Source organism: Equus caballus, chromosome 4 (genome assembly GCF_041296265.1).
Source record: "Equus caballus isolate H_3958 breed thoroughbred chromosome 4, TB-T2T, whole genome shotgun sequence".
NCBI classification, from domain to species: Eukaryota; Metazoa; Chordata; class Mammalia; order Perissodactyla; family Equidae; genus Equus; species Equus caballus.
In genome coordinates, this window is record NC_091687.1 from 67,174,008 (window position 1) to 67,193,712 (window position 19,705).

General features: G+C 44.2%; 1 protein-coding gene across 1 annotated transcript in view; it reads left to right on the forward strand.

The window, feature by feature from the left end:
* FKBP9 (FKBP prolyl isomerase 9) overlaps positions 1-19,705 on the forward strand; it is a 40,161-nt gene continuing 20,456 nt past the window's right edge. The window contains exons 1-5 of the mRNA XM_023639491.2: positions 1-478; positions 11,330-11,475; positions 11,900-12,089; positions 12,991-13,136; positions 15,965-16,154. Coding sequence (XP_023495259.2) covers positions 246-478; positions 11,330-11,475; positions 11,900-12,089; positions 12,991-13,136; positions 15,965-16,154 — 905 coding nt within the window. The 5' untranslated portion in view covers positions 1-245. The remainder of the gene's footprint in view (positions 479-11,329; positions 11,476-11,899; positions 12,090-12,990; positions 13,137-15,964; positions 16,155-19,705) is intronic.

A 19,705-nucleotide genomic window follows, 5' to 3' on the forward strand; every position in this document is an offset into this window, starting at 1 on the left:
GGCCGGGCGGTGAAGGGCGCAGCAGGCCCGCCCCGGCGCGCGGCCGCGGCTCCTCCCCTCGGTCGGCTGCGGCCGGGGGGCGGGCGAGGGGGGCGGTTGCTGCCGCCCGGGGAGGGCCGGGAGTCTGTTCCACGTTTGCAAACGCCGCCGCGCACCCAGGCCCGTCCCGCGCCGCCCGAGCTCCGCGCTCCCAAGCCCGCTCCGCGCCCCGCGCCCCGCGCCCGCTCCTCTCCTCGCCGCCCCCGATGGCGTTCAGGGCCCGGGGTTGGCGGCCCCCGCCGCCGCCGCTGCTCCTGCTGCTGCTCTGGGTGACCGGGCAGGCGGCGCCCGTGGCGGGCCTGGGCCTGGGCTCGGACACCGAGCTGCAGATCGAGCGGCGCTTCGTGCCCGACGAGTGCCCGCGCACTGTGCTCAGCGGCGACTTCGTGCGCTACCACTACGTGGGGACATTCCCCGACGGCCAGAAGTTCGACTCCAGGTACCGCGCCCCGAGCGCCCAGCCCGGCCTCCGAGTCCGAGGCTGCCGCGCCCTCGGTGCTGTCCGCTTCCCTCTCTCCGGACAGGCCTTTCCCTCCCGCCGGACCTCCCCTGGCCCCGCCCCGCCAGCCCGCGCTCCTCCCTCGCCCTCCCCCTCCCCGGCCGCTCCCGACCCTAAATCGCTCAGCCCCGGGGCGAGCCTCCCGGGCCCAGGGCTCCCCTGGCCCGCCCGCCAGCCCGCCGCGGACTGGCATCTTGGGTAGGGCCTTGAGCAGCGGGGCTGGGACAAATCACGCCCTCCCTTTCCGCCCAGCGCATTTACACCCGCGAAATCTGTGTAAAATGGTCACTCCACGAGTAGATCCCCAAGAGGAAATGTTGACGTCCATCCGCCGCCTCCCCTTTACTGTTCCTTCCAGCAGGCCCCTTGAGTACGGATCCGGTCAGACGAGGCGTCTGGCAGATGATGATGGTGATGATGGTGATGGTGATGATGATGATGATGGTGATGATGATAGCAGCCGCTAACTTTAATGGAGCTGTTACCATGTGCCAGGGTAGTTCTAAGAGCTTTCCATATAATGAACTCATTTCATTCTCACAGCAGTTCTCTGAGGCAGGTACACTCATCCTCATTTTGCCAGTGAGGTAACTTGAGGCTTTTGAGGCTAAGAAACTTGTTTAAGCGGAATCGGATTGAAACCCAGACCATCCAAGTCCAGAGTCTGCGTGTCTCTACCACTGCCCTCCGTTTCCGGCCTTACAAAAACTTCCCTTGGGTGGGAGAAAGTCCTGGTCAAGTCACTCAGCTTTGCCATGGGGCCCTACACCGTGCCCATCATTCCCGCCCTCAGCTCTGCCCCAAGATCACACCACCTCTCCCGGCTTCACGCCAGTTTAGCGTTAGGGTTAACAGGCCTCTCTTCCTGCAGCTCCGAGCCGCTCTTCTCCGCAAGGCTACCTTACAAACCCGTGTCTGTGCCCACACTTTTCTCAGTGAATCAACAGACTAGATAAAGAGAACGGTTTGTCAGGCATCGGCTGTGTGCCCTAGGCTGTGCTAGCTCATTGCTGAAGTTATCTTTTCAAAAATACTCTTAGCCTCTCTTGCCCTTTTTGAAATTCCAGAAAATGAGTGAATATACAAAAGCTGTTTAGCATACTACATGGCACATAGCAAGTGCTTAGAAATGGTCATTCTTACTGTTATTTCAGTTGCTTCTTTTTTTTAAACAGCTTTATTGAGATGTAATTCACATGCCATTCAGTCACCCATTTAAAGTGAACAGTTCATTGGTTTTTAGTATATTCACAGTTGTACAACCATCACATCTAATTCCAGAACATTTTCATCACTTCAAAAAAGCAATGTTGGACCCATTAACAGTTCCCCCCTCCCCTCCGGCCCAAGGTAACGACTAATCTACTTTCTGTCTCTTTACGGAATCATACAGTTTGTGGTGTTTCGCGTCCAGCCTCTTTCACTTAGCAGGATGTTTTCACGGTTCATTCATGTTGTAGCACGTATCAGTGTCGCATTCCTTTTATGGCTGTTTAATCTTCCATTGGATGGCCATACAACATTTTGTTTATCTGTTCATCAGCGGATGGGCATTTGGATTGTTTACACTTTTTGGCTATTATGAATAATGATGTTATGAACACTCATGTACAAGGTTTCGTGTGGATATATGTTTTCATTTCTTTTGGCTATTTACCTAAGAGTGGAATTGCTGGGTCCTGTGGTAACTATGTTTAGCTTTTTGAGGAACCGCCAAACTGTTTTCCAACGTGGCTGCACCATTTCACATTCCCACCGGCAGTGTGTGAGGGTTCTAGTTCTCCACGTTGTCCCCAACACTTAGAATTGTGTGTCTTGGGATTATAGCCTTCCTAGGGGATGTGAAGTGGTATTTGGATTTGTGTTTCCCTAATGGCCAATGATGCTGAGCATCTTTTGAGGTGTTTACTGACCATTCACATATCTTCTTGTCATTGATTCTTTAGTCCGAAAATAGGGAAGACTTTCCTGCTTGTGCTGGTGGTGATTAATAATTCCCGCTAGAACAAATCATCTAATACTTTCTACCCTCTGGGCATGGCAACCACTGTGAGGCAGTGTGGGATAGTGGAAAGAGTACAGAGGAGCTACCGTCCATTCCACAAGTGTGTGTGCAGTGTTTGCCTGTGAAGATGGTGTCCCCTCCTCGCCCCTACTGCTTATAGTTCAGGCAATTACGTAGTGTCATAAGTACAGAAAGAATAATAGCACACACTTCTGTCTCTCAAGCAGAGTTCACTTATAGTTTTTACCACATGCCTTTACATATATTAATCCATTTAATTTCAAACTAATTCACTTAACCTGACAAGACAGTGAGGTAGGTATCTCATTACAAAAGAACAAACCGAGGCTCAGAAAGTCCAAGTAATTTGCTCAAGATAGCTAGCTACTAAGTGGTGGAGTGGGGCTTTGAACCTAGGCCAGAGTCTATAGTCTATCCGTATATATGATGGAAGAAAGGCAAGGAGCTACGGAAGCACACAGAAGCCTTAACTGTATGTTGTGTGAGCGTGTGGGGGTGGGGGGTGGGCGGTGAGGGGTGGTCAGGATGGCCTGGGATTGCAGGGATAAGACCTGAGGAGTATTAAAATTTACCAGGAGGAGCTGAGGGGTGAGGGGGTTGGGGGAAGAAAGGGGACGGCTCATAGAAAGAAGAGCGTATGCGGGGCCTGGAGGTGGGAGCATTGTGCAGGGGCGTGAAAGCTGTTCAGTACGACCTGAGCTTGGAGTGGGAGTAGGGGAGTCACAGAGGGGAAAAAAGGAGAGGTGAGAGGAGGCCAGAGAGGGGCTGCGCCAGCTTTTGCCAGAGCTCGTCTGCTGGCTATGGAGTTTAGACTTAGTCTAAGGACAGTGGAGAGCCACTGGAGAGTTTTAATCGGGGTGAGGGATTATCAGGGGAGTGAGGGATGAGACTTGCATTCTACAAAGGTCCCTGTGGCTGTGTTGTGGACAGTGGAAGGGGTAGGGCACACAGTAGGTGCTTCACTAATGTGAGTTTTTCTCCAGGGCTGCCATTACTTTGGGAATTTATGAAGTATTAGGGCATGACTTTGCTCTTTCTGCCCAAAGATCTTAGGGGAGGAAAAATCTAAGGGGTTTTGGGGCTTTGGCTGCTGATTTGAAAGTTTCATCCAGAAGAAAATGGTGGCTGTCACCCTGATCAGAGCCATAAAGCACAAAGAGTCTTTCTTTCCCCAGACCTTTCTTCCTGCATCACCGCCTGGCGCTTGGGAGCAGTGGTGTCTTTTCTGCTTAGGGGCATTTGCAGTTGCCAGGAGTTCCAGCCCTTCAGCCCTTGGCCACTGACTCAGACATGGTTTCGTTTTATTTTGGAGCTTCCGTGGGCCCGTTAATATGCTCCTGTGGCTGCTGCTTCAGACGGAAGAAGACAGCAGCTTCTCGCCCGCAGGTTTCCCTGGGGCTCCTGCTCATTCTCCAGCTCTTGGGAGCAACTTGTCAGCCACTAGTGATTCCGTTTTTTAGGCGTTCCATAGCCTTCCTAGCACTAAGGGTGAGGCAGATGATCGTCTCTGTTTGCTCTTGTTTCCTTCTGGGGACTGAAGTTTAAGATGTTCTGTTATCTTTAGGAAAACAAGCTCTGGTCAGTTCATTCACAGCCTCCAGGCCCATTTGCAGGCCCTTAAGGTCCAGATGTTCAGTAAATGGTATTGTGTGCCACCACATGCCCTGTTGGATGCACTGCTCTGACACAGTGGTGTTCAAAGTGCACATGCATCAGAATCACCGGGAGAGCTTATTCTACACGGTTCCTGATTCAGTGGGTCCAGGGTGGGACCTGAGAACTTGCATTTCTAACAAGTTCCCAGGTGATGCTGATGCTGCTGGTCTGAGGACCACACTTTGAAAACCATTGCTCTAAAAGAATCAGACTCATTAACAGAAGTCAACTTCATTTTACACATTTATCCATTTATTTATTCATCCAACAAATATTTATGGAGCACCTGCTGTTCTAGGTGCTAGGACATAGGAAAGAATAAAACAGACCAAAATCCCTGTCCCTCAGCGAGACTATTGTATATGATACTACGATGGTGGATACATGTCTTTATACATTTATCCAAACCCATAGAATGTACAACACCAAGAGTGAACCCTAATCTAAACTGTGGACTTTGGGTGATAGTGATGTGTCAAGGTAGGTTCATCGATTGTAACCAATGTACTACTATGGTGTGGCAGGTTGATAATGGGGAAAGCTATGCATGTGGGGGAGCAAGGGGTATGTGGGAAATCTCTGTACCTTCTCAGTTTTGCTATGAACCAAAACTACTCTAAAAAATAAATTCTGTCTAAAAAAAAAAAACACCCCTGCCCTCAAAGGTGGGGTTGGGGGAGGACACAGAAACCCATTCCAGTTGGCTTAAGCAGAATAGGAGGGAATTTATTGGAAGGATCTCCGATTTCCCCTGAGGGTCCAGTATCATGAACTGAGGTGACTTTCTGCATCTCCCTGAGGGGTTGCACAGGGACTTCATTCTTCGCCTCCCTGAAGGGAGAGCTCCAGCAGACTTCCCATGCCATGTTCATGGCTTCTTGGGTCCAGCCACGCTGACTAACTGGTATCTGTCTTAATTCTGCATTCCCAGGAGAGAATAGGATTGGTTCCATTTGGGTCCGGTGCCTACCCTGGTGGGGGTTAAGTGAAGGGGTGTTAGGGCTCACCCCTTCTGCTGGACTTTTTCTCAGAGAAGAGCCAGTGTACTGGGCAGCACCCTAGATGGTGTCAGGGTGACCTGGAGGGGTTAAATGGAGGCGAGGAGACTGGTCAGGTCAGGACATGTTCACTTAGGCAGGGAGCTTTTAAAGTGTGAATCTGCACAACAGCTCTTTCTGTGGAAGAGCTGTGTGGTGAAAGGGAAGCTGCTGCTTGTGTGTTAGCCTGGTGTGGTTCTGCTAACTTTAGGAAAAGAGTCTAGCCTCCAGGCTGTTCTTCTCACTTGGGTTTCCTGAGGCCATTGGCACGCTGCCCTAATACCCCTGTGAACACTTAATGGCATTGCTTTTAATTTTCACTTGTGGGTCATTGAAAGCAACTCTACAATCATATTGATTATTTGATTTGGCTATATTTTACTGGGCTGAGAACTTGTGTAAGAGAAGAATTATTTGTAGAGAACTGATATTTCAACTTGAGCAGTTGCTTGAAAACAAAAACCCACAATAGCAATGTAATGATTTTATTTTACTTTGCAAAGTTTTTCTTTTAATCATTTTAATTCTCCAGAGACCATCCAAGCCAACTGCTCACATTTCAGAGTCTGATCGTCTGTGGAGATATGAATGGATTCCTCCTCTACTTCCCTCCTTCCCTCTTACTCGGTCCTCTTTTCTCTTCCTCTGTTGCAATGTTCTCTCATTTTTCCATCTGGGTAACAGATAGGTAGTTTGCCAGTTCATTAGTGACTTGCCTTTTTCCCCTGCCTGGGCTCATTGGAGGTAGTTGTTTGAGGGAAATACTCTTGGGCAAAAGATCTGGGAAGCCCAGAGTCACCTTTGGGAGCTAGTTGTGTGGGGAGAGTGGTGGGAGACAGAAAAGTCAAACTTTGTTTCCCCTCTTTTGAGTCTGCAGTTGGGCCCAGGCTGAGTGGAGGAACTCAGCCAGGGAGGGTGTGGAATCTCCCCTGGGTTATCCCAGGGTTTGGCAGACAGCTAGGAGGTGAGTTTCTGCTTTCATGCATGTGCATGTTTTAGTCCCATTCACCAAGGACTTTGGCTGGACCACAAGTCCTCATGTCAAGCAGGTTCCATGTGAGCCAGACATCTGAGTTGGCCCGAGACTGCACCAACTTTCAGGCACCCAAAAGGTGGTTCCCATGCCCAGTGGGCTGGCTCTTTATTACCTTGCTTCCCCCTTGTTATGAATTCTCAAATATGGCAGTCTCTTTAATGTTCAAATAAACGTATTCAGTCTAGTGTACAGCAGTGGGAATATAGTTAACGACACTGTATTGTATACTTGAAATTTGGTAAGAGGGTAAATCTTGTGTTCTCACCACAAAAAAGAAAGAAAGAAAGAAAACAAATGGTAATTATGTGAGGAGATGGATATGTTCATTAGCTTGATTGTGGCGATTATTTCACGCTGTATATCAAACACTGAATCTTACACCTTAAACGTGTACAATTTTCATTTGTCCATTATACCTCAATAAAGATGGAGAGGAGTAACATATTTGGTTTTTATTTGTCTAAACTGAATTTAAAACTGGCATTTAGAGCAAACTGACTTTTCCTGTCGCCACTGATCAGGACCTCAGTGCTAACCGCAGGGCAGTTTTCCCTCCCTCTGTAATGGCCATTTTTCCTTTGTTTCTGGATCTGAGATCAAAATAATCTCAGCAACAAGTGGTAAAAGTCTGTGTCAATTTTTTGCAGAAAGTTTTAAATTAATTTTTAAAAGTAATACATATGCACAGAATTTTTAAAAACCAGTTAATTCCATAAAGCTTAAAATTATAGCTGCCAAGCTGCTAGAACTGGGCAAGGGGCTCCCAGGTGGGATGTGCTGCTGTGAATGCAGACTTTCAAGCTCCAGGCTTCCTTCTGCCCTTCCTGCCTCTGCAGACCCTGGGAGGCACACAGCTCCCGCCTTGTCCTGATCCCCTTTTGCATACACCTGCATTCTGTTTCTTCTCTTACAGGTCAGATCCTGCTCCGCCATTCCCTTTCCATCTGCCAAAATGTTGTTGCCGTCTCTTGACAGCAAGGGTCCCCTCTCTGGTTTCCTAAGTCCTTTTTTATAGAGAAGATGAGGAGCTTGGGGGATGGAATAGGCTTTGAGGGCTCTAGGGAGAGAGTGTGTTCAGTTTGCCATGTATTCTTTTGAAAGTTCATCCTCAGTGCAGATTGAACCCTGCATTCAGAAATAGAGCCAGAGTATTTATGCTTTAAGAATACTGCCGCAGGGGTGGTTACTTATCCTGAGGAATATGCTGCAAGAGAATGTGCGCTTGTGTGTAGGCAGTTTAGTGAGTTGAATGTGATGGGTTTTACGTGATGTCTCCTGTCTTAGTGGTCCTTGGGCTGATAATCTTGAAGAACATCATTGGAGGGTGCTGCAGCAACCTCACACCCCCCTCTTGGGGCAGGGGAAGGTAGAGGTGTCAGGGGCAGCCATGGAAAGGTCTGCAGCAGTGAATGAGCTGGGGAGAAAAATAAGCTGGTGGAGAGGAAAGGGGGATGTTGGATGTGCTGGATGATTTCCATTTGCCTTTCTGGGTCCACTCTCCCCTGGTTCCACTTGTTTTTGCTCTGGGAGGCTGACCTGTATGGAGTACGTGTGCATAGTATGTGTTCTATCTGTGACCCCCTTGTCGTCTGGCTTCTGGCTGGGTCCAGCCAATGGGGCATCATCAGAAGATCAGAGGGAGGGAGGAGAGTGAGGTCGAGATATTTATTCCCCCGATTCCCTCCCTGTAGGGTCACCATGACCTGTGTCTCTAGAACAAAGGTCCCAACTTAGCTTCTTAGCCACCCTGTCAGTCCAGCGATCCCTTAGGCCCAACAGCATCCCCTACTTGTCCCTAGAGGTATTACATTGTCCCTTGTGTTTCTCTGTACCCTGCACATACCTTTGCACACAATGCCTTTATTAAACTTTCCTGGAACTGCCTAATTTGGGCATATAATCTGTTTCCTGCAGGATCCCGACTGGGATGTCTGCAAAAGGTGTAAGTCAGCCAGATACCTGGGACAGACTGATAAGTGCCTATTCCAGAGCTTGCAGAAATAATTTTCATGACCAGTTCTGGGCTTGACGCTGCACATGAATTTGTGCCAGTTGTACTGATTGGCACGTTTATCCAGATGGTCGCAGTTTTCAGCATAGATAAGACTGGTCTTGGTTGTTAGTTTCCCATGTATGTAAATTACACGTGTTCTTTCAGAAAGGTGTTTTTTTGTTTTCAGCACTTTGCTTAGGTAGTCATTAAATGAAGAAATGAAAATGAATACTGAGAGGCAACAACAGTTTTTATACACCATCTAGGGAGGCCCTGTGCCTGGAGGGTGAGAGTTGGGCAGTCCTGGGTTCTAGCTTTTTTTCCCACTTGGCTAACTTTGTGAGCTTGGGAAATTTTTTCACCTCCAAGGAGCCCGAGTATTAGCACTCGCCTTAAAGTGTTGTATGAGGATTAAGTGAGGGAGTATATGGAAAAGCTTAGTTTGCCACAGTCCCTGACACATAATAAACACTTCTAAACAGTGGTTATTATTAAAAGCTCTCATTAAATTTGGGAAGTATATTCAGATTCAGTGGATGAAAAATGTAGGTATAAAGTCGTTTTCAGCCTGTGCATTGTTGCTGTTTGCACATGTTCTGTGCCTGGGGAGTCTTTGAAGCCTTGATTTCTGGTCCATTATTAACATAAACCTGCCAGTTTGATGATGGTGCATGGCATGGTGAGGCTCAGCCAAGTGAAATTCAAGAGCTGGCATTCTAGGGGGTGGTGTTGCCCCACCCCCCACCCCCCCAGAGGGAGAGAGAGGATGGAGGTGTACAGCTGTCTTGGGCACAGAGCTGACCATGTGCTTTTGTCCTCTGGCTTGTCGGCCTGAACTTGGAATCTTGCTTTCCATTCACTGACCTTGGAGAAAAGGCGGCTATTAAAGTGGACTATAAAACTGGGAGGAGAACGGGAAGAGGGGGCAGGTCTGCAGAAGCTGCCCCAACAGTGAGGTGGGCTGTGCTGCTCGCCCAAGTCGTTCATGAGGAAAAATGAGGAAAGGATGGCATTAATTTACCAGGTGGAGGGCAGCACATGCATCCTAATGAGATAAATTCCAACAGCTCTTAAGATTTTATAACACAAGTATTATATGATCGTTTTGAAAATTAAGAGAGAATTAAAGAGAAAATAAATTAAATCACCTGAAATCTCTGACCCATAGATTACCATTGGTAATATCTTCATTTGTTACCTTGTGGATTTTTTCATAAGCATCTCTATATGTAAATTCAAAATGGTATTATTTTATACTGTGGCTCTGTAACCTGCACTTTTCTCTTAATGTGTATGTCTTTCTGTGTCAGTGAATAGAAATTGTTTTTTTTTTAAATTTTTTTATTGAGATATAATTAACGTCTAACATTGTATTAGTTTCAGGTGTACAACATAATGACTTGAGATTTGTATGTATTGTGGAATGATCACCTCAATAAGTGTAGTTAACATCCATCACTGTACATAGTTACAAATTTTTTTTTCTGTGATGAGAACTTTTAAGATCTACTCTCTTAGCTACTTGTAAATATGCAATACAGTCACCGTGCTGTACATTACATCGCCATAACAGAAATCTGTCATTTTTAAATGGCCATAGAGCATTTTATTGCATATCCTTGCGTTATATGCAATCGGTGCCATACTCTTGACTTCTATTTCCCGTGTTTCATTAATATAAACCAAGCCCGGTAGTGGTTTTCTTTTTTTTTCTTTAAAGATTTTATTTTTTTTCTTTTCTCCCCAAAGCCCCCCACTACATAGTTGTATATTCTTCATTGTGGGTCCTTCTAGTTGTGGCATGTGGGACGCTGCCTCAGCGTGGTTTGATAAGTAGTGCCATGTCCGTGCCCAGGATTCGAACCAACGAAACACTGGGCCACCTACAGCGGAGTTCACGAACTTAACCATTCGGCCACGGGGCCAGCCCCTAGTGGTTTTCTTTTTAAGATTTTTTTTTTATTTTCCTTTTTTCTCCCAAAGCCCCTGGGTACATAGTTGTGTATTTTTAGTTGTGGATCCTTCTAGTTGTGCCATGTGGGACGCCACCTCAGCATGGCTTGATGAGCGGTACCATGTGCACACCCAGGATCCAAACCAGCAAAACCCTGGGCCACTGAAGCAGAGCGCTCGAACTTAACCACTTGGCCACGGGGCCGGCCCCAGTAGTGGTTTTCTTAAACACAGTGTCTGAAACTCTGTGGTGTCTCTGCCAGTTTATAAGGTATTTGTAGGCAAAGTCCACGCCTTACACTTCTTTTATATCCCCCAGAGCACCTAGCACAGTGTCCTAATAGGCAAACCCTTGGTGGTTGCTGAAGATGACATTGAAGAGGATGGGAACCTGAGTCTTAGCCATGATTCCATTATTTATCTTTCTACCTAAGGCCAAACCAATCAGCCTTAAAAACATATATATCAATGATTTCCAGACTACCTCAGACTTTCTATTACCTGTAGTAATTATAATAATATCAGCATAACCCTTAGGTTTTCAGAGCACTTTTCACATTGTTATATCACGCGGATCTTAGGTGGCTATTATTATTGCTCTCATTTTGTAGAGGAGGAAACTGAGATTAGGAGAGTTTAAGTACCTGTTATGCTAGACCATGCTGCCTCTTTGTTTAACTTACTGACTTAAAAAAAAAAAAGAGAGAAGAAAATCAGTGTTAATTTGCTCATTAGTATCTATGGTGTTGCTGTTAGGTACCAATCACATAGAAATGAAGTAAACTCTGTTTTTTTATTAGAAGAATTGGGAGCTATTTTGCAAAACAACATAACAACATATATTTTTTTCTAGGACAAGTTATGCTGATGCTTATCTAACTAGATTTGCTGGCAACATTTGGGGTAATTTAAAATTCCAAGCCTAGGAGTCCTGTGCAGTGAAGACGTTTCCTGTGTCGGTAACTCCTCTGCAGGCTTTTTATTTTGCAGTGACCTCTCTCGTCAAGGAGTACATTTTCACAGGATGGTTTCACTAAGGGAAGGATTATTTATGCTTTTCCTTCTCTCTCCCTGCTTTTTGGGTCTTCAGCTATGACAGAGACTCCACTTTCAACGTGTTTGTGGGAAAAGGACAACTGATCGCAGGGATGGACCAAGCTCTGGTCGGGATGTGTGTCAATGAGAGGCGTTTTGTGAAGATCCCCCCAAAGCTGGCCTACGGAAGTGAAGGAGTTTGTAAGTTTTTGTTCCATGTTTGAAAACACATCTGCAGAAACAACCAGAACATTTGCACGCTGTTCCGTCCTGGCAGACCAGAGACTCTTTGAAAGCTTTAGATTGGGGAAAAATGAGAAGCAGTGAACACACCCACACACGTACAGCTAAACTTTCATCTTAGGTTTATTTCTTCTCGATATGAAAGACGGCGTTATTAACACAGGTGTACTGAATGTTACCCTTGTTGAGAAGAAAATTTTGGGTTTTTTTTCTCTTTTCTTTCAATTTCATCTGGAGGAAAGAGGGAGGGAGTGTGGCTCATTTTGGAATATTATACCAGTGACCCCTTGAACCCTTTTAGCTTCCTTTCACATTGGCAGCATCCTACATGTTTGGCCTGAAAGGCAGCAGCTTCTCAATGTGAACTCTCTTTTATTTCTAGCTGGTGTGATCCCCCCAAATTCAGTGCTTCATTTTGATGTACTTCTGATGGACATTTGGAATTCTGAAGATCAGGTTCAGATTCACACTTATTTCAAGCCCCCCAGTTGCCCTCGGACCATCCAGGTGTCTGATTTTGTAAGGTACCACTACAACGGAACATTCTTGGATGGGACACTGTTTGATTCGAGGTGAGTCCCGCCATTCATGGTAGCATCAGTGAAGTGCCCCTTAGTTCCTCCTGTCTCACCCGCTTTTTATGCCCATGGAGAAACCAGAAGAGGGACTCTTCCCAACTTTCACGAGTTCCAACTCCTTTACTTAAGGCTTTTGGTTAATGTTTCATGCTTCATAGTGCCAGAGTCAAAATTTGATACATCTTAGAAAAATCTGAGACCTGTCTTTATCTAAATTAACAGCATTTTGAGATCTCGTTAAGTGAAGAGCCCTGTTGCCAAGTACGTTCCTGCAGTTTTTGGTTCATTTTTGTAGTTTTCCCATGGAAGGAGGAGGGGAAAGCTGAATGCATATGAAGCTACAGAGACGTGCAGGGGTTAGGTGCTAAGCTGGAGAACAGTCTGTCCTTTGGGCTTTCTTCTCATTATAGTGTATTTAGTTAGATAGAAGAACAGGCCTGTCTTGGTGAATCACTGTGGTTTAATTACATACTTTTCATAAACTTGACAACTTTCTGCTCTTTGATTGAGAGCAAAGGTCCATAAATGCCTATCACCAGGGTTGGTTATGGGCTCATTGTTGAGCTAATATTTGGGTAACAAAAACATTATTGAGGTGGGGCTGGCCCCGTGGCCGAGTGGTTAAGTTTGTGCGCTCCGCTGCAGGTGGCCCAGTGTTTCATTGGTTCGAATCCTGGGCGCGGACATGGCACTGCTCATCGAGCCACGCTGGGGCGGCATCCCACATGCCACAGCTAGAAGGACCCACAACGAAGAATATACAACTATGTACCGGGGGGCTTTGGGGAGAAAAAGGAAAAAATAAAATCTTTAAAAAAAAAAAAAAACATTATTGAGGGGTAGGCTAGAAACGCTCTCATGATATGGGACTTTTCCCTTTTCTGTTGGTTTTCAGTCACAATCGCATGAAAACGTATGACACATATGTGGGAATTGGCTGGCTGATTCCTGGGATGGATAAAGGGCTGCTGGGAATGTGTGTGGGGGAAAAGCGCATCATCACCATACCTCCTTTTCTGGCGTATGGAGAAGATGGAGACGGTAAGTCTTTCTCATTCTTCAAGCCACTCTCATCTGTCATTTTTATTGCAGTGATTAATTTAACTTACTGGTGAAACCCACCAGACCTTTGGGTGTAGACTTGCAGTGTCCAATATGGTAGCCACTAGCTCCATGTGGCTATTTACATTTAAATTAAAATAAAATTAAATGAAATTTAAAATTTCTGTTCCTTGGTTGCACAGGCACATTTGTTGTACTTAAGAACCATATGTTGCTGAGGGCTACTATACCAGACAGTGCAGATAAGGAGCATTTCCATCACTGCAGAAAGTTCTATGGGACGGAGCCAGCCTAGGGCATCTGCTGTCTGATGATGGAGGTGCAGTAACCTCCACTTATTCATGGTCATTGGCATTCATAAGTAAGCCCTCTGCCACTGCCTCATAAGCTGTACCCTTGGGCACCAACCTCTTCAGCCTGTGTTTTCCAATCTGTGAAATGAGATTTCAACTAGACAGTCTAAAGGCTGTAGACAGCAAGATAGAAATTTAGCATATAATGCTCGAGTTGCCATGTTTTCCCTGATTTGTACCTTTATGATGGGTTTTACCTGTAACATTAGCTCCATGTGGACAGATGCAAAGCATAATGTTAGAAAAACATTAATTTGAATTAATGTCCTGTTTGTAGTTTTACTGTGAAGGAAAACAGAATACTGGCTGATAAGTAGAATCTCTTAGTTACTCATATTTGAATTTCAGGCATGTTTAACCATACTGACAGGCTGACACAACAAAGAGACCTCCAGGCATTTAAACAAGCAGATATATGTAGTTAAGAATGGAAACGGGGCCAGCCCTGTGGCCGAGTGGTTAAACTTCTGTGTGCTCCAATTCAGCAGCCTGGGTTCATAGGTTTGGATCCTGGGTGCGGACCTACTCCACTCATCAGCCATGTTGTGGAGCCATCCCACATACAATGTAGAGGAAGATTGGCACAGATGTTAGCTCAGGGCTAATAGTCCTCAAGCAAAAAAAGAAGAGGATTGGCAATTTATGTTAGCTCAGGGTGAATCTTCCTCACACTGGAATGGAAATGAAAACATGATGCTATTTAAGAAGTTACTGACCTTGGTACCTGACTTCTAATAAGCCCCTAATATAACATTTTGCAAACTATGTTTCCCGGCTCTGTAGGTCTACAGGGCAGGAGGAAAGGGGAGCCTGAGTGGATGGGGTTGGCCTCCTCTCTGTCTACCTCCACTTTTATATGTTTTACATGCTGGAGATCTGCAGACAGTTTCTTTAAAAAGTGGAGTCGGGGGGAGTTCCCTGCTAAAAGAAAAATAAAGTTTGAAAACAACTGCCATAATATGTCTTAATTCTCCCCTCCCCCAGGTATGCTGTTATTCTTATCAATGCTCAAATTATGTGATCCTTGGCCAGTGGGAGTTCATTCACCTTGGCTCCCAAATCCTTTTGACATCATCTACACGCATAAACATACATAATAAAACTAGATGCCTAGTCTAATATGAGGAATATTATTTATTTTAACTAATTAATAATTTAAATATTTAATATAAATAATTTATTTAAAAGAGTTACTTTTTTATACTTTAATACTGTGCTCAGCTGTCCAGGTATAACTTTAAATTGGTGCATTGTATGGTATGGGAATTATATCTCAGTAAAATTGTTATAAAAAAGTTTTCAGTTGGGACATAATGCTAGAAAAATTTAAACACTGGGGTTACTTTTAAAGCTTTTTTTTTTTCTTAAATTAAAAGACACAGAAAAGTACAAAAGGTTAATGTTTTGTCTCACTCATACCCACACCCACATTTCAAGGATTGACCACACCTTGCGTTCCAGAGGCTGACTCAGCAGCCCGGCTTCAGCAGATTTCATCATTCCTCTGGGGAGAAGGAGGCAGGGAGGTGGCTCTGCCAGAGGGCCAATCAAAGGAGCACAGGATTGCCATGCTGTGTGGCCCACTTAGCCAGGCCTACCCTTTGTGTGGTATGACAAATGGCAAGTAAGAGTGTTGAGGTTGGTGGTTTGTCGGTTAATGTCCTTTTGTCCCAAATTACTGGATTTAGAGTTATTTACTGGTTGATGCTGATCTTTACAGGGAGAGCTAGTGCCTAATAATCTCCTCATGTGGATTATCATGTTGCAGATATTCAATAAATCCTCACTGTTAGGAACATCCGAGAGAAGCAGTACCATCCAGAAGTGAGAGAGAAATGATTTGAGGACTATTTATGTTTTGGATTGTGGGTGCCATTTTTTTTTATCTTATCTCAGCTAACTTTAGTTTTATTTATATCTTGTTTGGGATGCACTTAAAGGAATGAATTTTGCATTTTGCCTCTTAAAAAAATTGGTTGTGGATTCCAAAGAACAAGTCTATGTAGTGTTCTCCAGAACCAGATCTGAGCTTTGGAATTTGTGCCTTTAAATGTCTATGATTTGCACTTGTACACAAACAGAAACCCACAGAGCTATGTATTTGGGTTTGCATGTGGGTGCACAACCACCCACACAGAGCCTTGATTTGCCAGCAGAAGCATGTAAAATATGGTCACAGTAGTCTCTCATGTCATTAACATCAGCTTGCTCCTTTTTCTGAGGAAGTCAGGCTTCAAATTATACCCACCAACCCATGGTTAGACACCGTGGACACCACGGTGAGGCAGCGTGGTCAGACACCAGGGGCCACCCAAGACATGGAAGAACATTTGTTTCCTTGGCTTGAAATCTTCAAGGAATGAGTTACGCTGACACAGTGGGTGTCGAGTTGTAGTTAAAGTACTTCCTAAATCTTGTGTCCTGACTTCATCATCTTCCTATGTTCCACTCTAGGGAAAGACATTCCTGGACAGGCATCTCTGGTGTTTGATGTTGCGTTATTGGACCTCCATAACCCCAAGGATGGCATTTCCATTGAGAATAAGGTAGTGCCTGAAAACTGTGAGCGGCGAAGTCAGAGTGGGGACTTTCTCAGGTATCATTACAATGGCACACTTCTGGACGGCACCTTCTTTGATTCCAGGTAAGGAAACGACTGGAGCCCTCGCTCTCCAGAACGTCTTACTAAATATAGTAAGGAGAGGCTCACCCTAGACTCCCACCATCTCCCCCTATCCAAGTATAAACCCACCTATTGTGTCCAAGATAGGACGGGAACAGAAGGGAGGTCCAGGCAGTAGGATGGGAACCGAACAGACTTGGTGCCAGGAGACCTGGGTTCCGTTCCGTGTGTGGTGCATTGGCTGTGTGACTTTGGACAGCGTTTCACTTCCTGAGCTTCAGCTTTTAACCTGTTATTAGCACCTTTCTCAGAAATGGTTGATTAGGGAGATAAGGTAGGTGAAAGCACTTTGCAAGCTTTAAGGGCTTGTCTACAGCTTCCTTCCTGTTCCGTAGAGGCTAATTACTGAGCCTCTGTTGTTATTCAAAGTTTTGTTTTGTTTATCAGGCTTATCCTGCAGTTGTGCAGATGGCCTGGAGCCAGGAGCAGGCGTCTGGTGTGTCTTGCTCATTCAATTAGCATGTGTGCTTGGGAAACCATTCCTTTAGCTTCTGGTGGAGCAGACATAGTAGAGATAGCAATCTACCTGTCTCCCTGAGGTAGTAGACTTCCGGTTTATTTAGTCATCCAGAAACATTACAGAAGAATTTTTATATGGTATATATTTTATTTGTTTTGAGGAAGATTAGCCCTGAGCTAACATCTGCTACCAATCCTCCTCTTTTTGCTGAGGAAGATTGGCCCTGAGCTAAGATCCATGCTCATCTTTCTCTCCTTTATATGTGGGACATCTACCACAGCATGGCGTGCCAAGCGGTGCCATGTCCACACCCAGGATCCGAACCAGCGAACCCTGGGCCGCCAAAGCAGAACGTGTTCACTTGTAGGGGATGAAGACATTTCCTCTACCCACTGCGGGTTCTTCTGGCCAGAGAACGAATTAAATTCACATGAGACAGAATAACAGGAGAAAACTGAACAAAGCTTTGTAAGATGTATACATGGGAGAGGCTCAGGGAAGCTGAGCAACTTGCCAAAATGGCTGAAGCCCCCACCTTAAATATCATCTTCAGCTAACGACAAAGGAAGATGTTGGGGGTGGAGGGGGAGTCGATCATTGGAGAGTACCACACAAGTACAGTAAACAAATTCAGATTTAAGTCCTTGCCTTTGGCATTGATTAAGAGTTTCTAGAGATAAGGTCATCCCCCCTTCTTCCTGGTACAGAGAGGGAGACACCTTTACAGATGGAGATTTCCCTTACAATGTAAATGTCTCTTAACAAAGGGTAAGTAAACTCTGCTTCTCAGAGTTCCTTTCCTGTCTGCAGTTTATTAAAAGTAACCAGCCCCAAATAATCCTCATGCCAAAGAGACATATCTTGGGGTGGCCAATACTAGTCCCCCACACACTTAACCACTGAGCCACCGGGCCGGCCCCTAGAAATCGTTTATTTTTTATGTCTACATAGTATTTCATTGGGTGAATATACCAAATTTATTTAACTATTCTCCTATTGATTTCTTTTTATTCTTTTTCTATTATTAAAAAAATTCAATATGTGTGTTGTTAGATATGAGCTTGGTTCTGTCCTTTATTCCCTGGAATTATATTTCTAATTGAAAGACCATTTTTCTAGTCTGCATCAGATTTCTTTCCATATTAATGGAATGACAATTTTCTTAGGTTTTAAACAGCTTTCCAGTTTAGTGCATGGCAATCTAGCCCATCCTAACAGCTGCATAATATTCCATTGTATAGATTTAATTTAGGTAATCAATCCCTGTTTTCTACCTTTTGACATACTAAGAGGGGCTGCAGTAATTATTTTTGTAGCTAAATCTTAAAGTATAAGATTGTTTCCTTGGGATAAATTTCTAGAAGAATCTCTGGGTCAAAGTTTAAGTGTGTTTTTACAGTTTTTGATATACACTACCAAGTTGTCCTCAAGGCAAGTTTTACTCCCCATCACTGTCTAAGAGTGCCCATTCCCTACAAACTTGGTAACACTGAGAATCATTTTAAAATAAATAATCTATGCCAATTTATAGGAGAAAAATGGAAGCTTATAGTTTTAATCTGAATTTCTGTGATTGCTATTGAGGTTGAAATTCTTTCAAATATTTATTGACTATTTTTGACTATCTTTTTTTGTGATTTACCTGTTCATGTTTTTGCCTGTTTTTATAGTGAGAGTATTGGTATTTGTGCTTTTCTTATTGATTTGAGGATCTCTATACGTTAAAGATATTAACCCTTCTATGTTTGGATATTGTTGAAAACATACTCTATTTGCATTTTTATTTTGGTTATTGTGACTTTTGACTTATTTAAATGTAAACTTTTTATGTTGTTAAATATATTCAACTTCCCCTTTATGGTTTCCTTTATTCTTATAGAAATTCTTATTTATTCTCTCTCTGGGGACTTTCCAAAAAGTCTGTCCCCACCCCTAGAGTATATAAATATTTGCCTGTATTTCCCTCAAATCCTTTTAATGGTTTTAGTGTTGTAGCCTTTAAAATATTCTTTCTTACAATTTTTATTTTAAAAAGTATTATGTTCTTATTGTATATGTAAAACAATTCAACCATGTATAATAAAATGTAATGATTTCCCATTGACCCCTTCCATTCTTGCCACCCTGAGGTAAATATCAATAATTTCCCCCAGTCTTTTTCTTTGTTCATAAGTGATTTCATGTTTAAGTCTTCAGTCCATCTGGAATTTATTCTGGTATTCAGTGTGACAATAGGGATCTAACGTAATTTTTTCCCAGATGGTTAGCTAGTTTTTCCAACATCCTTTATTGAATAACTTTCCCTGACTCATCTAAAATGTGACTTTTATTATGTACCACATTCTTATATATTCTTTTGGGTCTTTGTCTAGAATTTTTATCTTTTTCCATTAATCTAGCTATTCCTGGGCCAAGATCACACCTTTAACTATTGTTGCTTTTTTTAGTTTGTGTGGTAGAGGATTCTTTTTCTTTTTTAAACATCACTTTTTTCTACTAAGTGATACATTGACATGGTTCAGAATCCTAAAAAGTATGAAAGAGCGTTCAGTGAAAAATTCTCCTCCTATCCTTGTCCCTCGGTCACCCAGTTCTTCTCTCCACAGGAACTAATGTCATTAATTTCCTAGGGCCTCCATACATATACAATGAAGTACGTATACATATTCTAACATTTTAATTTTTTAGAGAAATGAGAGCTTGCTATATCCTGCACCGTCAAAACAGTATTCTTGATTATTTATTTTTCCAAATGAATTTTAGAGTCATTCCCTTCTCCGCTACACACTGCTCGGATTTTGATTGGAATTGTTTTAAAATTCATAAATTAGTTTGGGGGAGCATTGACGACTTCCCACTTCTCAGCTTTCCCATTGGGGAGTATGATGGTTTTCCATTTATTTAAGTCTTCTTTTAGAGTTGTTCAGAGTTCTCTATACTTCAAGCCCACCCTGGTCCTCCAGTCTCTTCTGAGGCTCTTTCCGTCCTCTCAGCCTTGGCCCCTGCTGTTACCCCAGTGCTCTTCCCCTGTGCAGATTCCTGCAGCCCGCAG